Source organism: Acromyrmex echinatior, chromosome 2 (genome assembly GCF_024713525.1).
Source record: "Acromyrmex echinatior isolate Ae372 chromosome 2, ASM2471352v2, whole genome shotgun sequence".
In the NCBI taxonomy this organism is placed as follows: Eukaryota; Metazoa; Arthropoda; class Insecta; order Hymenoptera; family Formicidae; genus Acromyrmex; species Acromyrmex echinatior.
Window position 1 is genome coordinate 24,193,177 of NC_141853.1, and position 22,218 is coordinate 24,215,394.

The 22,218-nt window shown below is 30.8% G+C and overlaps 4 protein-coding genes across 5 annotated transcripts in view; 2 read left to right on the forward strand and 2 right to left on the reverse strand.

The window, feature by feature from the left end:
- Nucleotides 1-24: 24 nt before the first annotated feature.
- On the forward strand, nucleotides 25-971 carry SmF (small ribonucleoprotein particle protein SmF). 2 transcript variants are annotated; one of them, XM_011066513.2, is made up of 2 exons: nucleotides 25-141; nucleotides 590-971. In XM_011066513.2, the coding sequence occupies exon 2, from the start codon at nucleotides 607-609 to the stop codon at nucleotides 871-873; it is 267 nt and encodes an 88-aa protein (XP_011064815.1). In that variant the 5' UTR covers nucleotides 25-141; nucleotides 590-606; the 3' UTR covers nucleotides 874-971. The 2 variants fall into 2 exon arrangements, with proteins under 2 accessions (XP_011064815.1, XP_011064886.1); XM_011066584.2 differs by having other exon boundaries at nucleotides 39-242.
- LOC105152400 (chromosome transmission fidelity protein 8 homolog) lies at nucleotides 933-2,953 on the reverse strand. Its single transcript, XM_011066709.2, has 2 exons — nucleotides 1,450-2,953; nucleotides 933-1,355 (listed from the first exon to the last, which is right to left on the reverse strand). The coding sequence occupies exons 1-2, from the start codon at nucleotides 1,512-1,514 to the stop codon at nucleotides 1,019-1,021; spliced, it is 402 nt and encodes a 133-aa protein (XP_011065011.1). The 5' UTR covers nucleotides 1,515-2,953; the 3' UTR covers nucleotides 933-1,018.
- Nucleotides 2,954-3,092: 139 nt separating this feature from the next.
- MCU (mitochondrial calcium uniporter) overlaps nucleotides 3,093-22,218 on the reverse strand; it is a 63,939-nt gene continuing 44,813 nt past the window's right edge. Inside the window, 6 exon segments of the mRNA XM_011066395.2 lie at nucleotides 3,093-8,641; nucleotides 8,643-8,945; nucleotides 9,096-9,299; nucleotides 10,128-10,274; nucleotides 10,521-10,639; nucleotides 10,759-10,935. Coding sequence (XP_011064697.2) covers nucleotides 8,609-8,641; nucleotides 8,643-8,945; nucleotides 9,096-9,299; nucleotides 10,128-10,274; nucleotides 10,521-10,639; nucleotides 10,759-10,935 — 983 coding nt within the window. The 3' untranslated portion in view covers nucleotides 3,093-8,608.
- jv (javelin) overlaps nucleotides 14,444-22,218 on the forward strand; it is a 30,670-nt gene continuing 22,895 nt past the window's right edge. Inside the window, exons 1-2 of the mRNA XM_011066283.2 lie at nucleotides 14,444-14,622; nucleotides 19,786-19,883. Coding sequence (XP_011064585.1) covers nucleotides 19,804-19,883 — 80 coding nt within the window. The 5' untranslated portion in view covers nucleotides 14,444-14,622; nucleotides 19,786-19,803. The remainder of the gene's footprint in view (nucleotides 14,623-19,785; nucleotides 19,884-22,218) is intronic.

Below are 22,218 nucleotides of genomic sequence, written 5' to 3' on the forward strand. Positions count from 1 at the left end.
TAGATGAGGTTTTATCTCTTGCAGTTGGCAGCTCGTGAAAGAACGTATTGTGATTTGCTGAACACATCAGACACATTTGCTGTAATCGAAATCGAGCACATTGTGCGCGAAGAATTTTTTTATTTACGTTTCTGTTAAAGAGTAAGTGTATATGTGTTTTTATATTTCTTGTTTGTGACATAATTTGTGTTTTCATTGAAATTTGCCACGACAAGTGCTATTATTTGATTCTTGTATATGATGTATGTGTTTACTTTGATCTAACCGGCATAATAAAAGATACTATTCATGTTTAATTAAACACAAATAGTCAAAGAAAATTAAAATTATTTATAATTGTGTAAAGAAAATTCAGAAAATTGTGTAGTATGAAGTATGAAACGGAGAAAGTATAAAAGGTGTTATAACCTCAAAGTGTAAAGTTGAAGGCACTCATTGCTCATCAATCAATAGAAATTATTAAAAAAAAAACGATACTATTCACGTATAAAAGTTGATATTTTAATATGTTTCTGAAGGATTGTGTTACAAGTACTTTATTTTTATGAATAACAAAATAACATGTATCTAATACATTTTTTAAATACAGATTACAGATTTTACATCATGGCTGCGACAATGCCGATAAATCCCAAGCCATTCCTAAATGGTTTGACAGGGAAACCGGTCATGGTGAAGTTAAAATGGGGCCACGAATATAAAGGTTACCTCGTCTCAGTTGACGGATACATGAATTTGCAGCTTGCAAATACTGAAGAACACATAGAGGGCAATTGTACTGGAAACCTCGGAGAAGTGCTAATTAGGTGTAATAATGTTATGTACATAAGAGGAGTAGAAGAATCAGATGAAGAAGGCGAGATGAAGGACTGAAATGATGAAAATCTAAAACTTTAATTCTTATTATAACCCCTTGTATTATTAAGAACTAATTTAATTCAACTAATAAAATAAAATCATTTTATTTCTTATGAAGTTGTATACATGTATGTAAGTACAAGTAATATTTTGAAGCTGTTTAACATGGTTTTGGTACATTGGTTACTATAGGCTTCGGTCTTGACTTAAACAAGAGTTTCTTTCTCACAATAGCTTTCACAAAGTACTCTGTTTTTGTTGTAGTTTCCTCCTCTATTCTCTCATCTCTCGTATCATGATGTTTCTCCAATACAAGCAGTGGTTTATCAAGTGTTACTTCTTTTCCATGTAACACGTGAATTCCGATAATTAATATAGGTACTCCAGTTTTTGTGAAGTGAAGATCGCCGATTAATTGATCGCCTGGATTATCGATCGTTTCGAATTTTAGATCGCCTTGGAGATCTATAATAGCCCAAGTTTCTATGTTTCCGTCTCTAAAAAGAAACTACTAAAATTTATTTGATATTCAAAAAAAGTTTATTCGATTTTTATAATAAATAAAATACTGATGTAGGAATTATGATTTACCTTTTGATCGGCACAATCATCTTTGTTAGGTTAGGCACTAAAATGGCGCCAAAAATTACGTTCATAAATCTAAGATCTGTTTTCTGTGGCTGAACTACTAGTGTACACTTTTAGAACTTAAAGTGAGGTAGGGTACATGTTTGATATTTGTCGAAAGCGAGAGAGTTCTAGTACAAGAAACAGACTCTTCATGGAGTGGAAACATAAGTATTCCCTAGGAGCTAGTGAGAGAAGTTGCATTGGAAATCAGCGAATTCTGGAGCGCGAACTGTGAGATTGCCTTCGACATTTTTATGCATTTAAAAATCCAATGAGAATGGAAACGTTGCAACTTTTTTGCAATTTTTTTTAAATATACATATTCTTTTCCAGTTGTATTATTTTTCTGTATATTTTTGTATTTGTAATAAATCTATGAAAAAATATGATTGTATAATTATAATTGACAATTAAATAATGATTTTGATTTGATTTTCAAATTCATAATAATGATATAATAAATATACAGAGGAAAGGCTCTTATTATGAGATACCAAAGTAATCATTTTAAGTAAATGCTAGAAGTCTATAGGTAGAAATTAAAAAAATAATAGGTCATTTTTTGAAGGGAATTTAATAAGCTTTAAGATAACGTTATATAAAATTTAATTTAAATTCCATTTTTTTTTGAAAATTAAAGAAATGTAAAAAATGAGCAAATCGCAAAGTCAAAAAATTGTGTTCCTAATATAAGATGCCCCGAGAAATCGATAGTAAAACACAAAATATAAAGTATTGCAATTAAAAGCTTTATTTAATGTTTCTAAAATACAAACAAACAGCCAGCGTGCGCGAAAAATGAACATGCGATAAATTATATCCAGAATTCGTTTTCAGGTAATTGGAATCAAGCATCGCAGATATAGGCTCGACGTTCATTCCGGTTGTCTTTTTTATTATTGTACAATAACATTTATACTTTAGCAACGACTTTCACTGTAACGTAGGAACATAGATTATTTCATATTAGAAATACCTTGGGTATCTCATATTACGATTTCCATGTCTTATGGTTTTACGATCATCAAATCCAACTTCTGTAATTAAACAATTCAACATATCTCGTATTTTTATATTAGTACAACCTTACTCTATCACATGAAGAATTTATTGCTAAATATTTATTTATTAAATAATAAACAAGTTTAAATTTTCATTTCAATGAAAGACATCCAAATTCTAAAATCTTGTTTTACAATGACTACAGCATGATCTAATAATGAATTTTCTACTAAATAGTTTTCAATCCAAGAGCAATAAATTCATGATGGAATCAATAGATAGCGTTTATTAGTTTGGGAAAAACGTCGTTATCTCATATTAGACGCCTATCTCATAATAGAGGGCTTTTCTCTATTATTATCCATACAAAACTAAATTATAAATGTCAAAATCTAAAATAAAATGTCTGATAAATAATTTTGAATAATTTTATTGAATTTGTAAAATTGGTATTATAATCACAAATTAATTATATTTAAAATAAGAGATTTTATAGAATATTAATTTGCACTTGCAAAAAATTTGTGAAAATATTTGACAGATGCAAGGATAAATGTATGTAGGTATGAATAGGAAAATTTAATCATATAAATAGATTGTACTTCAATTTGATATCACGCATATTTGTATTTCTATTTTATTTTCGATTCTCTTCTCTTCACACTGAAGTAAGTACATTGGACGTAAATCACAGCACATCTCCGTTTGAATAAACATTCATACATCATCTGTAAATAGCGTGTACACGTAAAAGTACAAATAAATATTCGTAGGTGTGCTTGTTAATCGAGAATTACTGTCGACGTAACACTGTCATGTAATCCTTTCCGAGTATAGTTAATAATAAAATTTGTGCCTGCGATCACATATAGCACTTTACAGATACACTTATTGTTTTCATTTTGTGCACAGATCTTAAATTAAATTCGCCAAATTTCGCGCGATTTGAAACGTGGAAGTGATACAACATCGATTCAAAAAATATAAATCTCGAAGAATCATATTCATAGTCGTGATTCAATTTGAGATCCGATTTGAGCTAGGTTTGAATCAGTCTTTCATTTGAAAAACACTTTTCAAACAATTTAATAAATCTGATTGGTTCAATTTTTAGTTCAAACTTAGCTGAAATGAGGATCAATCGTGGATCGATTTACGACTGTTTAATACGGATCGAAATGATCTATGACATGAGAAATGAATGAGACTTGTCGCAGGAGGCGATTTGTATGAAATGAGATTCGGTGTTCGATCGTTCCTTTACGCGATCTGATGAGATAAAATCGATATCGGAGTTTGCGATTATCATGAATATTTCACAAACAAGTCCTCTCTCCTTATCCCTTAACATTTACATTCAGGATCCAGGAGCGAGTTTTGTACGTGTATGCAGATATACAGTAATCTTATACATAGCCAGAGCTTTGATTATCTATTCTATGTGATCAATCGAGAATTAGGCGATAAGTTTGGGAAAGATGCGCTAAGGCAATATCGCTCGCAAAATTATGCGTGCTTACATCCGTTTGCGTAAAATGTATATGTGCATGTACAATACGTACATATGAATATATTTATAATATGTACAAAAATCTATTATATATACATATAATAATCTCCTAAGAATAGTACAAAATATTTGAGGAAGATAACTGCGCGGTGACGATTAGAAATAGGAAAGTGATACTTTCATTCATGTTATTCTAGATGTTATTATGCCTCTTTTATTCGCGCTACACTCTAGAAACCTTTAACTCTTTGTACGAAACGTCTATTCTTAGATGAGAAGTAGGAAACTTATTAAGGAGAAGGTGGATAAATTCTACGTGTAATTGTGCTTTGTGGTTCGTTTCCTGTTTGTAAAAAGCGTTGGCCTCTAACGTTAGTAGCATATATACCTTATTTGTAAATTTTCTAATTCTTGATCGTATATCTACGTTTAAGAGAAATAGAATATTAATATATTTTTTTATTGATGGTATTAAAAAAATGCATAATTCTTAAATAATATATCATTACGTAAAGATTTTTTGAAATAAAAAATTTATAAGAATGCTATTTTTAGGACAATTTAATCTTAATAAACATATTTTAATTTGTTCCGATAAAAGATTGAAGAGTTATAAATTTAGTTAAAATCTTTGTGAAACAGATTCATAGAGATTTTGATGCATTCAAAATATAAATCATAGATCATGAATATATTGAACCCTAATTTTTTTCTTTTTAAATTATTAAGGTATGAGAAAAGAGGCTGATTATGGATTCAACGAACTACTTTAGCGGACGGATAGATTTTATGAAAGCGAGAAGAAGTTCCCATAAATGTGGAGAGATCTACATATCAATTCTTTTATCATGATACTTTCGTGAAAATCACCTAGAAAAGCATAATAGTAACAATAGCATTATTTATGCTGCCTCTATTAAAAGCTAATAATAATAGTAGTTAGCTAAATAGTAATGTACGTGCTTTTTATTTTTTTTTGGTCATATGTATCGATGAGTCTCTATAATATAGAGTTTGATTATTCAAGAGTTAGAAATTTTTGAAGATAAAATTTTGAAAGAATGTTTAAATATTTTTGTAAAATGCATTAATATGAGGTAAAGAGAACGAATGAATGAATTATATAATTAATCTTCTATAATATATTAGGTGTTGGAATTAATTCGTAGCGTTTTTTAATGAAAGAATGTTATTTATTTCACATGAGCATTAAAAAATACATTAATGAAAGTACTTCCCATCACTTGTAAAACGCTACGAATTAATTCCAACACCTAATATATCTCTGAATCATTAACATGTTCCATTTGGATGGAGTTTTTTTTTATATCAATATAGAATTTAAATGACTAATGAGAGGAAGGATAATGATATTGGTGATAAGGATGAGATTATTGGTATTATGTTAATGTGGTAATTATGGTATGTAAAATTTCGTTGATTTTGTGAAAACCTATGTATATATAATAACGCCTACATCGATGTATATCATAATATCACTTCGCGAATCAACAGCGTTATTTTAAAAGATTATGCAAAATGACTTAGTAATTACTTCATTAATTACTTTACACGCACGTCAATTCGTCCCGATAATTGAAAACTATTCTTTATAATGATTATATTCACAATTATTAAAGATGATTGTTTTCGATTATTAAAACGAATGTTTTTAATATTTACAAGATGAAAATTTTGCGTTCGCTTAATTTATAAAATATACATATGAGAAGTTTTAAAATGTATAAATCATACAATATTAAAAAATGCAATTAAAATATGTGCTTTTATATTACATAACAACTTATAGTTTTTTACGATTGGTAGTTATGTTCGCAATTTTTTAATGTTGTACAATTCTTATAATACACATTTGCTTTATGTACACAATTTAATTATTGTATATACACAATTATAAACGTAATTTACTCTTAATTCCCTTAACACTTTAATGTTTTGTAGGATCTTTTCACAATTTTTCGCGAGGTATGTTACATTGTAATGACATAACAATTACTTGTCAACTAATTTCTAAATTATTATTTGTGAATTCGATTGAATATATTAATGCGCATTGATGCATGTGAATACTTTTTGTATGTACTGAATAAAAACATATGCATAATCAACAGGGACTCAGACCGAAATTGCATTATAGATACATTATGGATACATTAAAATTTCGGCTGGTTACGATTACGGTTTGAAGATACCTAATTTTCAATTTCGGTGTTGATTTCTTTTTCGATCGATCTCGATCTCAATGATAACGTGACCGTTATGGTACGTAATTACCAAAAACTGAAACCCAAAGGACCGAAAAGGATCGAAATCCAAACAAATATACCGTTATGGTAATCGTTATGGTAAAAAAACTGAAATTAAAAGTTGAATTTAGACTAGGACCGTTATTTAGAATTTTTTCCGTCCGAATCCTTGATAATGGCAAATAGATAATCGAATAAATTAGTAAGATGCTTAATACAAATTTCAAATGTATATTTAATATATGTATATTAAACAATTTATGATAAAGCTTGTTAAGTGCAAACGCAAAGAAAAATAAATATATTATATGTATATATTATTTATAGAGCCCAATCAAAATTCTGGGATCGCGTCAATCGTAGCTAGTTGTCTCCAAAGCACTTCCTCATCACGTCTTATAAGTCAGCGGAACAAAATGAACAGAATCAATTTTAATTAACATTTTCATTTGTTGCTCATTTATTGCTAAAAAGTTGCCAAAGAAAAAAATTGTTTACTCTGCCAGTTTTTTTTAAATGAAAATTCCGCTAAAGGAAGATTAAGTTAGCAGAACGATATGCATATAACAAAGCCAGTCTACTTCAAAATAACGTAGGAATTTATTACTAATTTGTTACTGTCGAAATGTACTAGTTTTGAATCCAATATCTACGAAATAAGTGTAAATAATAAACCCTTAGCGAGCTGGCGGAACAAGATTAAAGCATTAGTAAAAAATTTGTTGCTTGCTTAAAGTTTCACTCTAAGGATAATCTTTTGTAACTTTCTGCATATTGAGAGATTTTCACACCTGTTAATCCTCCACTCTGGAATTTTGTAAGCAACAAATTCGTAACTTGTATGTTTCGAGAGCAACAAATTTTTTATTAATATTTTATTGTTATTTACACTTGTAGGTAATGGATTCAAAACTAGGATATTTCGACAGCAACAAATTAGCAATAAATTCCTACGTTATTTTGAAGTAGATTGGCTTTATTATATGTATATTGTTCCGCTAACTTAATCTTTCTTTAGCGAAACATCATTTAAAAAAAAACTGGTAGAGCAAAAAAATTTTTTCTTTGTCAACTTTTTAACAACAAATATGCAACAAATAAAAAATGTTAATTAGAATTGATTCTGTTCCGCTAACTTATAAAACGTTTCATCCTTCATCATCATCCTACATCGCTCAGCGAATAATCCAGGCTCCAATGTATATATATATATATATATGTATACATATATTTACACACACACACACACACACACACACACACACACACACACACACACACACACACACACACACACACACACACACACACACACACACACACACACACACACACACACAAATTTGGTAGAAGATACACACACACACACACACACACATATCCTCTATCAAATTTTCATTAATCAAGATGTATATATTTTTACATTTTAAGTTCAATGCATTTAATTTGCAAAAGTAGAGATTTGTCTCAAATTATAGTATTGAGATTTGTTATTATATATATATAATTCGGCCGAGCATAAGAGATAACAGTTGAATTAGTATTAAAATTAGATAAAGTAATAAGGTAATCTACAATAATCCATTTATATTTCTCAAGATGTAACTCTCCAATTACACTAACAATCCAACAAAGAGTTAATCAAAATAGTATACACGCACACATAAGCGCCATAAATGCTTTAACAATTACGTTTCTTACTTTCGGAAAGAGCGTCATGTAAAATACTTAAACGTTTAATGTCATTTTGATAATTTATCATACCTAAATAAAACGTATTTTTTAAAATCATATTTTTTACAAGATAAAATCTTTGTGAAATGTATCATTTCTCGGAATACTAGCTGAAGACTGAAAGATATTCATTTAGTGATTATTAAAAAAATTTATGACGCTTAGTATACTCTCTTTCTCTTTTATATATATTTCTCTAATGTCTTCCAAACATGTCGACAGCATTGAGCATTCGATAATCCGTGACACTTTAACGCCTATGAAATGCATTGCGCGTGACGAAAGTTGGTTACCGCCGATACTATACTTGGAAGACTGACTCGAGATCTGAGATATCATTGCGGTTGAGATTTTCTTCACGTAAACGTACACAAACACAAAAATAAATTACATTTCCATTTCAGTCTAACAATTCCGATCGTTTAGCATCCGATTATGCGGATTTGAAAATTACCCTGAGTGCATCGCTTTCATACTCGACAGAAGGAAGTCTTTTTTTTTGAGTGTACTTCGTTGGAAGAAGATAATATCGATTTAAGCGATCGGTAATCATTGATTCTGTTACATTTCAACTCCGTCGCACGCGTCATCGTTGAACACCTTGTGATTAAATTTTATATTCTTCGACGTATTTCCTCGGGGATATCCGATTCGGATATAACTTTAGGAACGTCTTTTTCGGGGCTAGGACTAGGGCTAGGACTAGGGCTAGGTGAGGAACTTGGTGATCTTGAGCTACTGGAGCTTGATCTAGAGCGTTGCTGTCGCTCCCGTTGCGTCTTGTAATCGTATAAAGGGCCGCGAATAATTTTCAGCGTGGTCTCCAACTCGTACGCGCGATTCTTCAACGTATTGTACACGTCAATGTCAAGACCGATCTTTCGCGCTCTTCTATGAAGCACTATTAGGTGGCGTCTATTCAACACGTCCGGCAGCATGTATTCCTAAGTGAAGATATATGAAGAAAAATCATGATTGATCGTATCGTGTTACGTCCTTTTGCGACATTTTGCGTTGTATAATCCATTTCTGACAATTTGCAATGTTCTGTTATGATTTCAGCTTATAGGTACTTTTTATTTTCTAAAACCAACCTGTCGAGTCACGAGGTAATAAATAAACCACATCATAGTAGTGCCATAAGTGACGAAGTAAGTAATGGGCTCCATTATATCCCATGAGTATTCCCACCAGGTTAATCTGGCCAACGCCCCAAATTGGATAGACATCATGACTAGGAACGTCCAGATAAAAAAATTCGCCTTCTTGTAAGCGGCATTTTGTATCTCTTGCAATTTCTAGAATGATTAAGAGAATGTGAAAACCCCGCGCTCATCATTCACCTTGTATTTTTCTCTCAGTGAAGATAATTTAGCTTCTATCGTATTCTCTAAGTAATTGAGAAAATGAGGCCGGAGATGGAGGAATAGAAGTATCGTGGAAGAAACGGCACCTTTTACCCTACCTTATTATTTCATAAGGAGGGAAAAAAAGACGCGGGAATTTCGCAGACGTTTTCTTCTTACAATGTTGCGTAACAATGAGCGCGATGCGTATAAAAGGGATTAGAAAAGTATCGTTGGTCGCGTGTGCAAAGTGCGACGCGAGTGTGCTAATTAGAACGCTCAAGAATATGGCAATTAAGAAAAACCATAGGCGGAATGTAGTGAGAGAAAACGGACAATGGGAGTGTGTTCGCATTTAAATTTAATTTACGCGCGATGGAAAGCCAATTCATGGGTGCGCCTTTAAAGGCTTTAAAGGCTTACCATTAAATCAATTTTATCCTAACAAATACCGTTCTTCTTTTAGCATACGCACGCGTATGCTGCTTAATCCGTATACCATAAAATGGAATATTCGACATAGAATTTGAAGTAACTTTGATTCAAATTTAAAAAAATGCTAGGTAACAACACACAGGAAATCAGGATATAATCAGTCTAAAATCAGGATATAAGAGATCTACAAGACATTTTGAAGAAGTTTTATGTTCCGATTTTGACATGTCATATAAGCATGATTAAAATTTGAATCAAACTATATAATTTGGGACAAAAGTACCCTATTTAACGGCACCCTATTTACGTTGCGACATAGGACGAACTATAGAAACGTATTTTTACCTGTTCCATGGGTTCCAGCTGTAGTCTAATATTCTCCAGCTCGGCGATAACAGATCTTTCCATGTCGACATGGTACTCCCGCACGTGGAATGCCTCGTACAACTGCGCAACGAGCGCTTGTACATCTCCGAGTTTCTGTAAATCCTCCTGTGAAACCGGAAGACATACATGTCGATACTTGCTGAACACGGTTCGACAAGGGAAATCCCGCGTGACTCAAAATATATTACCGATAAAATATATTATTACGCTTGAAGAAATATTACTAAAGCTTTTAGTCAATCAAATACATTACAATTGATGTACAAATAAATTAAATTAAAGTACATGTCGCAACTACGCGCTTCGCAGGATTAAGCTAATAAAAGATATCGTTTTTATTTGATAACTCACAGTCGTGCACCTTTCTCGTAACGGCGGTGAGACAATGTATTCGTTATCGTTTATTAATAATTTGAAATCCTCTTCTAAAAGCGATTCTATCGTGTTGCTGGAAGCTATCCTGACCCCATCTGAAAAAACGATTAAGATCTTTATCTTTGGGATATTATGCAAGGACTTTAATCTGATTTCCAATTTCTCTGACGTAATGAATGAATTAGCTGAAAAAATGATTTGTACGGCGTCTTACCAAGCGACGTTATGCATGCTCGATCGATGCCACGATCCTCTGTCTTTAGCATATCTAAAAAATTGCCGACCGTGTGCGTTATTGGCTTCATGGTGAACGAGCAGTGTTCCCTCCTGGATGGAAGAGGTACCGTGATTCTGGGAAGTCCTCGGTAATATGCCACGATGACATCCGAACCTGCGTTAATATATATTTATGTATCACATATTTGCTTCGCGTAAAGGCACAGATATACAGGGTATTATATCAACATATGTTGATCGACCGATTATTTCATAAATGTAATATATATTTTATGAATGTAATCGATTGATCATGCATGCCTGATAGAGAAGGCAATCCAATATACTGACCTATATAGTTGATATAACACTTTGTACATAGAGTTCTCTCAAAGCATATTCTACATTTTGCAAAGTCATTTTCTAAATAGGTCACTCAATTCTCATAATTAATGACTTTATGAATTATGAATGAGTACACGGAACGGTTTTGTACTAAAGTATCTAAACATTTAATTAAATACAGATCCGAAAATAATTTTATTCTAAATATTAATGTAGAGCGCTAAAACTGGCTGTCAAAACGCTTCGCAACATTGTTCATTATGCTTAAGCGTTCTACGTTATTTTAATTAACAAAATTATTTTCATATGTATGTATTTAAATTTTTAAATACTTTAGTAAAATCATTCTTTCCGTGTAATTATCATAATGAATTTTCGCGTAATTAGCGAAACTCGTAAAAGTGATTATGAAACTTTGAGCAAATATTTGTTTATAACACATTCTTGCTTTCTCCTATTCATTTTTCTTTTCTTCCTCAGATTTTCCGTGTTAATTACTTTTCAAATCTTTAGTATTGATAACTATTCCGTTCCTATTTTCTAAATTCTTATTTGATTGCATGTATCACGCGGACTTTGACGATTTGGATTTACACATAAGAGAAAGATGCGTGCGTGCATCGCTTCGCGGATATTTCGCGGATATTTCGCGGATATTCATTGTCAAAAGTTCGGATAAGAAATGTTCTAGTTTGAAATTCCGCACTACGTATACTTAAGCCTACTTTTCCACTCAACAGAATCAAACTACCATGCAAACCAATATTCTTACACAGCATTATTTTTACTTATAAATAGTATCAACTTAAATTGTTAAAATATTGGCTAATTAATATTTGAATCAAGTTATCTTTGGCAATTTGATTAAATAATATATTATAATTATATATTAATTTTATGTAATAATTAAAATTATAAAGTAGTTAGAACGGAACATAATGTTCCGGTGAGACAACAGAGATGTGCAAAATGCGCAATTATAAGAATATGCGTTAACATTAGTTACACACTAGATACTTGCTTCGTATTATACATATGTACGTCATACCCTGCATCGTGTACCTACGAAATAAGTCTAGAAAATATTTTCAGTTATGATAAATCAAATTGTGGGGGATAGTCTTTTGATAAATAGTCCTATTTTTTTTAAATTAATTGATCTCAATAATTGACGAGCAATATTGCAAATGTAATTATAGAGAATAAGATAAAATTTTAAATTTAATAAGAATATGTCTCTCAATTATTGCCAATATAAAATAATGTAACAAATTCTCTATAATAAAATTGATTTAATAAAGAACTTAAACAACTATGGAATCATTATGTGTCTCTCTTCAAGCCATACAATTTTAGTCTGAAACATTTTTGCTTACCGGATTCAATTTTCGATATATTTCATTACTTGGTTTTAAATGGATCTGTATATTTATCTTCCTGAATCTTTCTGAGCACCTATCATGGAAAAAGTCGATCTGAATTATTCAATTATTTCCTAGATTTCTATTTTCTGAGAAACCGGAATAATTCTGACTGGAATTCATTCCAATATGCTTCATGATGGGTACTCAGATATTTTTACAATACTTAATGGTCCAATATGTTAAATGTAAATACACTCATTGAAATCTATCTCATCGTTCATTAGAAACAAAAGTTTTTGCAAAACGTTCAAATAAACCTATATACTTTTTTATTTTTGACAGGTTTCCTAAGCTTTCCCGGATAAATAAGTTTTCTTTCATGAATGTATGAATTTTCAAAATGATGATTCTAAAAATTTTAGACTTGCTTTTTTCATTCTGATAATGTCCTTAATTCGTAAATATTCTTAGAAATATTACACAGTGCATTTTTCAAACTAGCAAAAAAACATTTGCGGGGGTCGACAAAGTGTATCGTTTCCGCGACTTTGCTCGCGTGATAATCGCGCAATCGAGAGCTGGATTGTATTAACCTGGTTACGAGCCGTTGATATGAGGAAGGTATTAGAGTGTGGAGAACGGAATGGGACGAACCGCGGATCTTTGCCGTTGTAAGCAGAACGGAACCGAGCGTTAATCCGTCTGCGCTAACGATGTTTGAAAATGCATCTTTTGACGCAAAAATTGTTTTTATAGGTTCCTTAAAATTTGTTGAAGTCGTACTAATTCAGTAAAGTAAACAAATAAAATTAAAGACCGTACCACCTTGAAATATTAAGAAAGAAACTGCGAAGGATACAGATACATGAAATGAGATCATGAAAGAAAATAAAAACGTTATTTGATAAAATAAATAAATAAATTTTGAAAAATAATCCATAGCCCAATGTATTTACAAAATAAAAAAAAATGTTACATAGGAAAAACAATTTTGACGGGAAAATGATATATTATATATTTCAATCTAGAATTATGATAGACATGCGAATTTCTCATATTTGACACGGTAATAAAACGAGATAATGTATGAAATCGACGTTTATGATGGATAGATACGCGAAAGGATTTATCGCTTTAGATCAAATAAATCTACTGTAAATGATGAGAAGTTTATAATATATTTTTGAATAATGCTTTTAGTCAATATTTCCTTAATAAAATATCATTTTTTATCTGCAAAATATGTACAAATATTTTCTATTTTAAATGAAGCTTATTTTTTTGAACAAAGAGAAAAAATATTTTATCTTTTTGCATTAATTTCGTTTTAGACGTGTTACGATGTTACAATAATATTTGTTAAAATAACATTTGCTATATAAAAATGTATACAACAATATGTTGTCGTGTTTATCGTGTGTATAAAATATGGTTATTTACAATATTATTTATATAAACGCATAAAGAACCATCGATGTACCACTTCGTTCACAAATTTCGCGGTACGTAATCAGTGATTGTTTGTCATCGAGAGTTTTCGTCCCGAAAGGGAAATATATATACATACATATATATACATATATATATATATATATATATATATATATATATATATATAGAGAGAGAGAGAGAGAGAGAGAGAGAGAGCGATAGATAAGATTCCTCAATCATTCGGAGGTGTGATCACCGTAGAAGTAATCAGTAGCAATTGGTAGCCGTAACTTCTCAGGTGGGAATTCGGTGCCATGTTAATTGTTGTTGTTCCTTAGGCGAATACAGGCAACGTCCGGCAATTAGTACACCTCTCTCCACGCAGACGATGCATGGCGATGTGCATCGCTCGACGAGTAGGTTGGTACGCAGATGGAAGAGGCAAGAAATTTACCACCACCTAGCCATTCGTCTCCCTTCTTTCACCGATCGCAGTGTGATGCGGTGGTGAAGTTTTCTGTGCCGCCACAGTCTACCATAAGATCCTGTTCAATTAATAAGTGACGTGACCGTGGAACCAAGTCGACATTGCAGTTGCAGTTCTTTTTTTTGTGACAATATCCTAAGCTTCTTTGAGTTTCTCTAGACTTGCAATCAAATTTGCTCTCAGATCTATTCTCTGGAGATGTACGACTGACGAGCGCCCAGGGAAATTCCCGAGGGTAGGTGCGGATATTTCATAATACAGCTGGATTGACACTGTTCAATTTATCTCGGCCTTTCCAAGAAATGATGCCGTTAATACCTGAGTAATTGCTCAGTGGGACTCGTGTGAATTCCTAAGATAATTAATCGAAGGATTTAAGGGAAGAAAAAACCGGAACCATAGATCATTGTGTGAATTTTATCGCCACAGTCTACTACAATATCCTGTTCAATTAATAAATAGAATGAGAGAGTTCACTTTCGGTATGATCTTTTAAAAATTTTCTACAAATTTATTCCATTCTTGCATTAAATCCAAGTTAAGATATTTCAAATAGTTTTGCGCGTTATTAAATTTAATCACAGCTGCTTTTATGAAATCTGGTTTACTTGGAAAATATTACACGCTCCGAATACTTAACTACGGCGGACCAAATATGTGTACAGTTGTTAAAATGAAAAGAAAACGTATTAATTTTAAATTTCTGTAAATGTGTAAATGTAGTTATATTATTAATATGCAGCTGTGAAATTCAATAGCTGAAATATATACAATATACGGAATAAATATGAAAATAAGGACGATTTAATTCACTATAACTTTAATCTCAGCTACGTAAAGGAGTCTCTAATTAAATGTATAAGCTTTTCAATAAAATAATATTTTTTGCAATAAGATGCATAAATTAAATCTTTGTAAAGCAATTCTTTTATATTTTAATTCAATTAAAAGAGTAAGGAAAATTCTACCTGGAAAATTGTAAGAAAGTCTTTCGTACACATGCATTCACTTTTTTATTCTTTTTTTAATTACCGTATAACTTTCAACAAAAACAAATTGTGAGAAATTTACGCGCCGGTGATCGTCTAGAAAGTCTTAGTCCTGATGACATGGAAACATTTTATCAAATCGGACGAAGGAAGAAATGATATTCTTGTAAAGCGATATAAGAATTAAATTTATGTATGAGAAATATTATCGAAATTATTTATTATACAATAATTTCATCGTTCTTTCAGAATCTGTAATTCCTACATTACGCTCTTCGCGATAACTGATAAAAAATTCTCGAGGTCAAACCTTTATTAATTTAACTGATAATTCACATATGATTGACACACTGTAGTTTCACTTCCTCTTTTGGTAATAATGCCGTATTATGCTTTATCAGATGTTATCTCATATATATAGTGATTACAGTCGGCGACATTTGAGATATCTCGATAACATGGATTACTATCATAAAGGTATTACGTTTCCTCAAACAATATATTAAGTTACAAAAAAAATGTTTCAAATTTTACATTTGCACATACTTTAATATATGAAAAATTATAACATGTAAAAAACTATAATTATAAATTTATAAATATGCGTAATAGTTAAGAAATAAATAAAATTTAGTAGTTTCCGTTTTCATAATTCAATTTTTAATTTTATATTTGACCTTTGACTTTCAAATTTGCAATTTGCCAATTTGAATATTTTTCTACGAATTTAAAGAATACATTGCGATTTTGCTATTTTAATTGAGAGCAATGTATGCACCGCGCAAAATAAACGTGACGCTAGATAGATAGACTCGATTTTTCGTAACGTGAATGTTCATTGGCTAAAGCACCTGGGATGCATGGATAATATATGAATATTCCCTCAGGATGTCGGAAACTGTGAGATAGATGTACGTGATCGCTCGGTTAGGTATTGGACTATCGCTATTCTATATATATTGCATATCCATATAAATGACGGATTAAAATATTTCGAATTTATGTTGTCATCAAGACAGAATTCTATATCAAACATATGTCTTATATTTATACATTCTCATGTTTGATTCGTCTCACATACGGGTATTTATTTGAGTAAAATTAGAAAAAAGATATAAAAACTTGTTATTTTAAACAAACAAATGAAATATTATAATCAAGATTTTACAATGCTTGGTTTTGTTGAAAAACGGTATAGAAATTATTTAAAACTACGTATTAAAAAAATAACAATTTTTAGTTACTTACGAATTTAAGAATTTTTGACTCCAACAATAAGAGAAACAAAATGTCCTTTTCTGATTAATAAGCTTGATTTAAAATATATCTAATAGAAACACGTCTTTTCTTATAGATGTGCTTTCTCGCACGTTAACAAAGTGAAAGCCTTCTTAGAAAAAAATCGATTTTTTTCTTTCTGAGTGAGTTTAAACTCTAAATCATTAAAAATAAAAAAAAATGTTTTAGATAAACGAGAGAGAGAGAGAGAGAGAGAGAGAGAGAGAGAGAGAGAGAGAGAGAATGAAAACGAATGGCTTTAACTTTAAACATCAAAAATTTTTTTAATAAAAAATGTTTTATTTAAAATCGTAAAAAATGTTTATTAAATGAAAGTTTTAAGAGAATTTTATAATGATGAAAAAAAATTTTAATTTTTTATTTCTATAAATGTATAAATAAAAATTGTTTTATTTATAAAGATAAAAAATTGTAATGATTGTTATAAAATACTCTTAAAACTCTTATTCATTTTTTATTTAGAATATTTTTAAATAAAAGTGTAAAAAAAATGTTGTAAATAAAAGTTGAAGTTGAATTGGTTCCAAGAGTATCATAAGAATAATAAAATTTTTTTAATCTAAAATATTTGGATTAAAAAAATTTTTTTTATTTAACATATTTAAAACTTATTAAAATCGGACAGTATATTTATGGTGTCGTTGTAAACCTATGTTTTCTTGCAAGTTAATTTTTAAAATATCTATGAGAAATATATTTCATAAATATACAATGAACCTGAAACAATACCGCGTCTGCTTATTTGGTTTTATAGTGGGTCAGAACCTGATGGTTAAGACCCTTTCTCGAAAAAGTTAACGTTGAAATATCTCTATATTCGCAATTAATGGTTCGTGCTGTCTCGAATTTATATACCCCTTGGATCGATTTTATTCACGGGAAAGCACGCCATCTAGTAACAAGTCATGGTACAAAAATTCATGCAGCGAAGTCGATAAGAATAGGAGTAGGGATAAATGGTTTTTAGCTCGCCGCGGGCACGTGCAGCAGGTAGAGCTGGGCAGAGCCTTTTATTTTTACTTCTTTTTAAAATATTACCTGTTTTCCTGAAATACATCATGAGAGCACGTATTTCCTACGTCAAATTCAACATTTTTGTGCTCAATCTTTTGGCAAAAATTGAATAATCTACTATTCGTAACGCCGAGTGAGCTCTAAATATATTCGAAAACAAGGTTGACAATGCTTTTAAACGACGCCTTTCACATCGTTAGTTATACGACCGGCGGTTACGTAGACAAACAGCGCAGAAAAAGAATCGAATTACATCATCGTTTTACCGACGTTTTCCGCTTTGTTTAAAGATGTACAAAATTGACCGATTAAGCTGAATATAGACTGAATGTGTTATTATACCAATTGGTTATGTATTATATAATTGTATGTCAAAAAAGATAACGTAGACTTAGACTGTAACAGCAATACATAGTACACAGTACAATTTTTAATGGGGTTCTAAATTATGATAAGTGAATGGAGGAATTATGCCCTAAGAGAACGTACATTTATTTTACAGTAACTATACCTTCTTTAATACTAGTAGTAAGAGCCTCCAAAGTTTTTGCTGCTAAGATTCTTAGTGCGCGATTCTAAGAGTATTTTAAATGATACTATACTTTTCGCTTGTATTTTTACGCTACAGAGGTATTACCGAAGTTTGTAATGATCCACGTCAAGCTTATTGAACTTTTCACTGCGGATTTCCTCGATATTGAACGTCTTATAAATTAGCAAAGTGAATAGAGTCAATTCTAACTAACATTTTTATTTGTTACTGAAAAGTTGCCAAAGAAAAAACTTTAAGTTTTCTTGAAAAGATAATGTTCTGTAAAAGATCATTACTTTTTTAAGAAGGAACATTATTTTTTTAAGAAGGAAGTTAGCGGAATATATAAAAGAACGAAATTATGCTTAACAATAATGTAGGAATTTATTGCTAATTTGTTGTTTATCGAAATATTATATCTAAGTTTTGTATAAAGTATAATTCTTAATATTGTTTGGATATTTTAACTGTAACTAATTAATAACAAATTAATTACAAATTAATAACAAATTCCTATGTTATTGTTACAATGTCGTTATTAGATATGTATCGTTTCGCTTAAATAATCTTTCTTTAGTGGAACATCATTTTTAAAAGAAAGTTACAGAGCAAATTTTTTTTTTGGCAGCTATTTAGCAACAAATGAACAAATAAAAATATTAGAATTGATTCTGTTCACTTTGTTTGGCTAATTTATAAAATATCGATATTAATATGTTCATCCAGCATTTTCTTTTTGTTTGCCAACTCGCGAGTGCAAAGTATATAAATTTCGATTCTCAATATTAATAATCGATTGCGAAATAATAATCAGTGCCGCCATTAATAATATTTGACTTTATTATATTTTCCAATACTTGATCCTTTTCAGGGATTTATTGGGGTTTATAGTTTTCCAATCAGACTACTTAAATAAAGAGATATACCAATAGCCGATAAGCCGTGTACTTATATACCAAAAGAATAATAAAAATCTTTTTTGAATAGATAATATTTTGTCATTTTTAACATCCATGAGTGTCAAAATATAAATCAACCATTTCTGTAGTTGTATTGCTTAGTTTCAAAGTAAATAAGTTCATATGCATTTAATGAAAAAAATTTAATAAATATTTATTACATGCATAACGTATTTAATAAAGAATAAATTAAATTTTTTAATCAAATTTAATACATTTCTTGAGTTTACATTGTTTAACTTCATTGTTTTAGTTAAATTAATGACATATTGAATAGGAACAATGATGACCTATACAAATGATTAAAAACAAAATTGAGTATAATTTGACATTATGTGGTTCGTATTCAAAATGCGTTTTTATTAATAAATGTGGGCTTTTATTTCTGAAATTCTATAGTATAATGTAACGTAAATTATAGATGCTAAATATGCATTAACAACGTTACAAACGCTGAAATTCTGAATGTGAGCCTATAAATTTAACAATAACGTAGAATATGTAATTGCCGCGCTATACATTTTGAATGTTTACAAGATGTGTAACAACGAAATACCAGCGTTCACATGATATCACTCCACCATTAAATGTGAATTTCTATTCAGGTCTCTTCGCGGTCGACCATGGGCGGTGTGCAGAGCGGGACTCATAATCTTGGCGAGGCGTTATGGGTGCAGGAGCGACAGAGACAGAAATGCCATCGGTAAGTAGTGAACTCCTTGATAATGCAACGCAGGAAGTGTTCGCTATACTATATGCGAGAGATACACACGCGCGATGTAGATACTCGAGACAAAATTCGGGACATGCAGGAGGTCAATTTTAGCTTCCGAAATGATTAATTTCTTTGGTACTAATAAAAGATCTAAAACTTCATATCTCTCTTATTAATTAATTGCTAATTATGTTCTCCGGCTTTGTACCGAGTAATATTAAAGATTGATGAAGATGCTCCAATAATTATGTCAGAGAATATTTTTCTATCTAGGCCGACAATTCACTAATTATTCAAGCGTCGGAAAAATTTCAGAATTATGATAATTTTCCTGTGAATATACAAAATCGAATTTCGTCTCGATTCATTCTTATTCAACGAAATTTCTTTCATAGTTGCAATAATTATGGTTTTGTAAGGTAAAAACAGGTAATGAGAATATTCATTCTTATAAATTAACATTATTCCGATATAAATATATGTTAAGAATTTATGTAGAACTCTTGAGAAACATATTATTAGCTATAACGTCTAAATGAAAGTTAATGAAAGTTTCCAAAAATTAAATTCAGTATTAATTCAGTAATAAATTTCAGTAACAAGTGAATGTAATTATATATGTGTGTGTGTGTGAGTGTGTGTGTGTGTGTGTGTGTGTGTAAATATTATAACATTATTTACACATTACTGAAAACGTTTAAATATTAAAAAATTTGAGAATTAAAGAATTTGTAGAAATAGGATTAAGACAATCCTATGATATCTCCAGAGAAATAAAAATGAAAATAATGCAGTGCTTTCTTTAAAAAATAAATTCCTATTCTATTCATCAATAACATTACCTGCTTTTATTCTATCTGTATATTTAATAGTAAACAGATAGATAAAATTTATTGTTCCTGTATGGGATTTCAAAAACTTCTGCTTCCAACACCAACATATTAGGTCATTTAAAAAGTATCCGCGATTTTTTGTTCAATTTTTGAATGAAAAAACCGCGGATATTTTTTAAATGACCCAATATATGAACAAAATAGAAAATATTGTGTTTAAAAGCAATAAATGCAGTTTTCCTTTGGATTATTCTGCATGATCGCAAAAAACCGAGATAAAATAGTCAATTTAAACTGGGACAAGGTTGCCATGAATAATTTAGAAGACCTCCGGAAAATTTAGCCCGTGCCACTCCGAGCTTCTGCATTTTGAGATCTGGAGTTCCGTTCGTCTCACAGTTTCTCAAACGATACATCACAATTAGTAATGGTTAATAACTAATTACTGCCGTATTGCCACGGTCAGGCAAAGCTTATTAACACAGTTGTGGTCTAATTACGCGACTTTGTCTGAACATTTTTTTTTTATACGAGGAGAGACCGTAAAATGCTAACCGCAAATTCCCGTTTTATTTTGAGAATCAAATAAAGATTCATGCGCGTTGGTGTTTTTCAATTATAAATAGTACTTTCCAACTATGCTGTGTAATCTGTTTCAATTAATCCTGTAAAATTAAAACAAGCGCACAATCCAGAAAAATTGTGTCGACTTATAGCTCTAAGTGTACAAGATTAATTTTCGTCATAAAAGCTGTCATTGTAAATAACAATTTTGCAAACCTCTACTTATTTTGTTAATTTAATTAGAATACTTCGTGTAAATTTGATGAATGCGGTGCATCTTAAACAGAGCTTCAGTGAAAAAATTTCTATCTCAGAGTTAAATTGGCGGACTATCTCCTAGATAGATTCAATCTGGTTTCCAGATTATCGTGTTTGCTATTACTCAATTAGATTTCATTAGGAGTAATTATGCTGTAAAGTAATTCAAATAATAATACATGTATAGTTGCAACGTTACGTTTCAATATGAACATATTTTCAGATAAATATATCTAACAATATTGATGTATTATGATAATCGAAAGAAAGACATCAGAAATGTAGTTGCAATAATTAATTCTGAGATAATCCTCTTTCATGTATGTATGACAATATTGATTTACAATATTTATCGAAATGATATTAGACAATTATTCAATAGGATCAATCTGCGTCAAACGATCCACAAGTATCGCTAATTAGCGCGCGACTCGCGCGGCAGCGTACATCGTGATCGTAGTAGCGGAACACCGGATATCCGTCTTTGAGTCCGAATATCTCTCTCTCTCTCTCAGTTTCTCTCCGTTTCTCTCCTTTTCCTGTTCCTCTCTCCTGGTGATACGTACGCACACGTGCATACTACACGACACAAAGGGCTTGACAAGCCGCGTGTGTCTCCTGCACATCGGAAATCACTCGCAACGCGAGGAGAGGACCGACGGTGCGAA

Bases quoted from the DNA above. Each gene is read 5' to 3' on its own strand.
- LOC105152400 (XM_011066709.2), bottom strand. From the start codon at position 1,514: ATGAACGTAATTTTTGGCGCCATTTTAGTGCCTAACCTAACAAAGATG. The intron at 1,356-1,449 runs GTAAATCATAAT...GTTTCTTTTTAG, and splicing joins ATGATTGTGCCGATCAAAAG to AGACGGAAACATAGAAACTT.
- SmF (XM_011066513.2), top strand. From the start codon at position 607: ATGGCTGCGACAATGCCGATAAATCCCAAGCCATTCCTAAATGGTTTG.